Source organism: Geospiza fortis, unplaced genomic scaffold, assembly GCF_000277835.1.
Source record: "Geospiza fortis unplaced genomic scaffold, GeoFor_1.0 scaffold1039, whole genome shotgun sequence".
In the NCBI taxonomy this organism is placed as follows: Eukaryota; Metazoa; Chordata; class Aves; order Passeriformes; family Thraupidae; genus Geospiza; species Geospiza fortis.
In genome coordinates, this window is record NW_005054733.1 from 39144 (window position 1) to 40363 (window position 1220).

General features: G+C 65.2%; 1 protein-coding gene across 1 annotated transcript in view; it reads left to right on the forward strand.

Annotated features, from left to right (window-relative positions):
- TMEM161A (transmembrane protein 161A) overlaps window positions 1–1107 on the forward strand; it is a 5389-nt gene extending 4282 nt beyond the window's left edge. The window contains 1 exon segment of the mRNA XM_031065304.1: window positions 687–1107. Coding sequence (XP_030921164.1) covers window positions 687–804 — 118 coding nt within the window. The 3' untranslated portion in view covers window positions 805–1107.
- The last annotated feature ends 113 nt before the right edge of the window (window positions 1108–1220 follow it).

Here is a 1220-nt window from a genome sequence, read left to right on the forward strand (position 1 = left end):
GGGGTCCCTGGGGTCTGTGGGTTTTGGGGGGTCTCTGCGGTGTTTTGGGGTCTGTGGGGTTTTGGGGGTCTCTGTGGGGCTCTGTGGGGTCCCTGCGGTGTGTTTGGGGTCTCTGTGGGGTGTCTGTGGGTCCGTGCAGTGTGTTTGGGGTCTGTGGGGTTTGGGGGGTCTGTGGGGCTCTGTGGGGTCTCTGTGGTGTTTTTGGGGTCTCTGTGGGGTCTGTGGGGTTTGGGGTCTCTGTGGGGTCTCTGTGGGGTCCCTGCGGTGTGTTTGGGGTCTGTGGGGTCTCTGTGGGTCCGTGCGGTGTGTTTGGGGTCTCTGTGGGGTCGCTGCGGTGTGTTTGGGGTCTGTGGGGTCTCTGTGGGTCCGTGCGGTGTGTTTGGGGTCTCTGTGGGGTCGCTGCGGTGTGTTTGGGGTCTGTGGGGTTTTGGGGGGTCTCTGTGGGGTCCCTGCGGTGTGTTTGGGGTCTGTGGGGTTTTGGGGGGTCTCTGTGGGGTCCCTGCGGTGTGTTTGGGATCTCTGGGGTCTCTGTGGGGTCTCTGTGGGGTCCCTGCGGTGTGTTTGGGATCTCTGGGGTCTCTGTGGGGTCTCTGGGCTCTCTGGGGTCTCTCTGGGGTCTCTGGGGTCTCTCTGGGGTCTCTGGGGTCTCTCTGGGGTCTCTGTGGGTCGGTGACAGTCCCTGGCAGGGTCCTGCTGCACGTGGGGTTCGTGGCCCCCGTGCTGGTGGTGCTGCTGTGGGTCCGGCCCCTGGCCCGGGATTTCCTGCTCCAGGCCCCGCTGGGCAAGCAGACGGTGCAGATGTGAGTGGCACAGCCGGGGGACATCCGCGGTGACCCCCGTGTGTGACAGTGTCCCCACAATAACCCCTTGTGACGCCCAATGGCCCCTGTGACCCTCTGTGTCCCCCAATGTCCCCCCAATGTCCCCTGTGACCCTCAGTGACCCCTGTGACACCCAGTGTCCTCCAATGTCCCCTGTGACACCCAATGTCCCCCAATAGCTCCTCAGGGTCCTCTGTGACCCTCCGTGTCCCCTGTCCCCTCTGGATCCGGGGTCAGTGTCCCCATCCTGGTGTCATCCCCGGTGTCCCCTGTCCCCATCCCGGTGCCGTGCCCCGTGTCCCTCTGTCCCGTGTCCCCTGTGGATCAGGGGTCGCTGTCCCCATCCCGGTGCCATGCCCGGTGCCATGCCCCGTGTCCCCTGTCCCCTGTCCCCTGTGG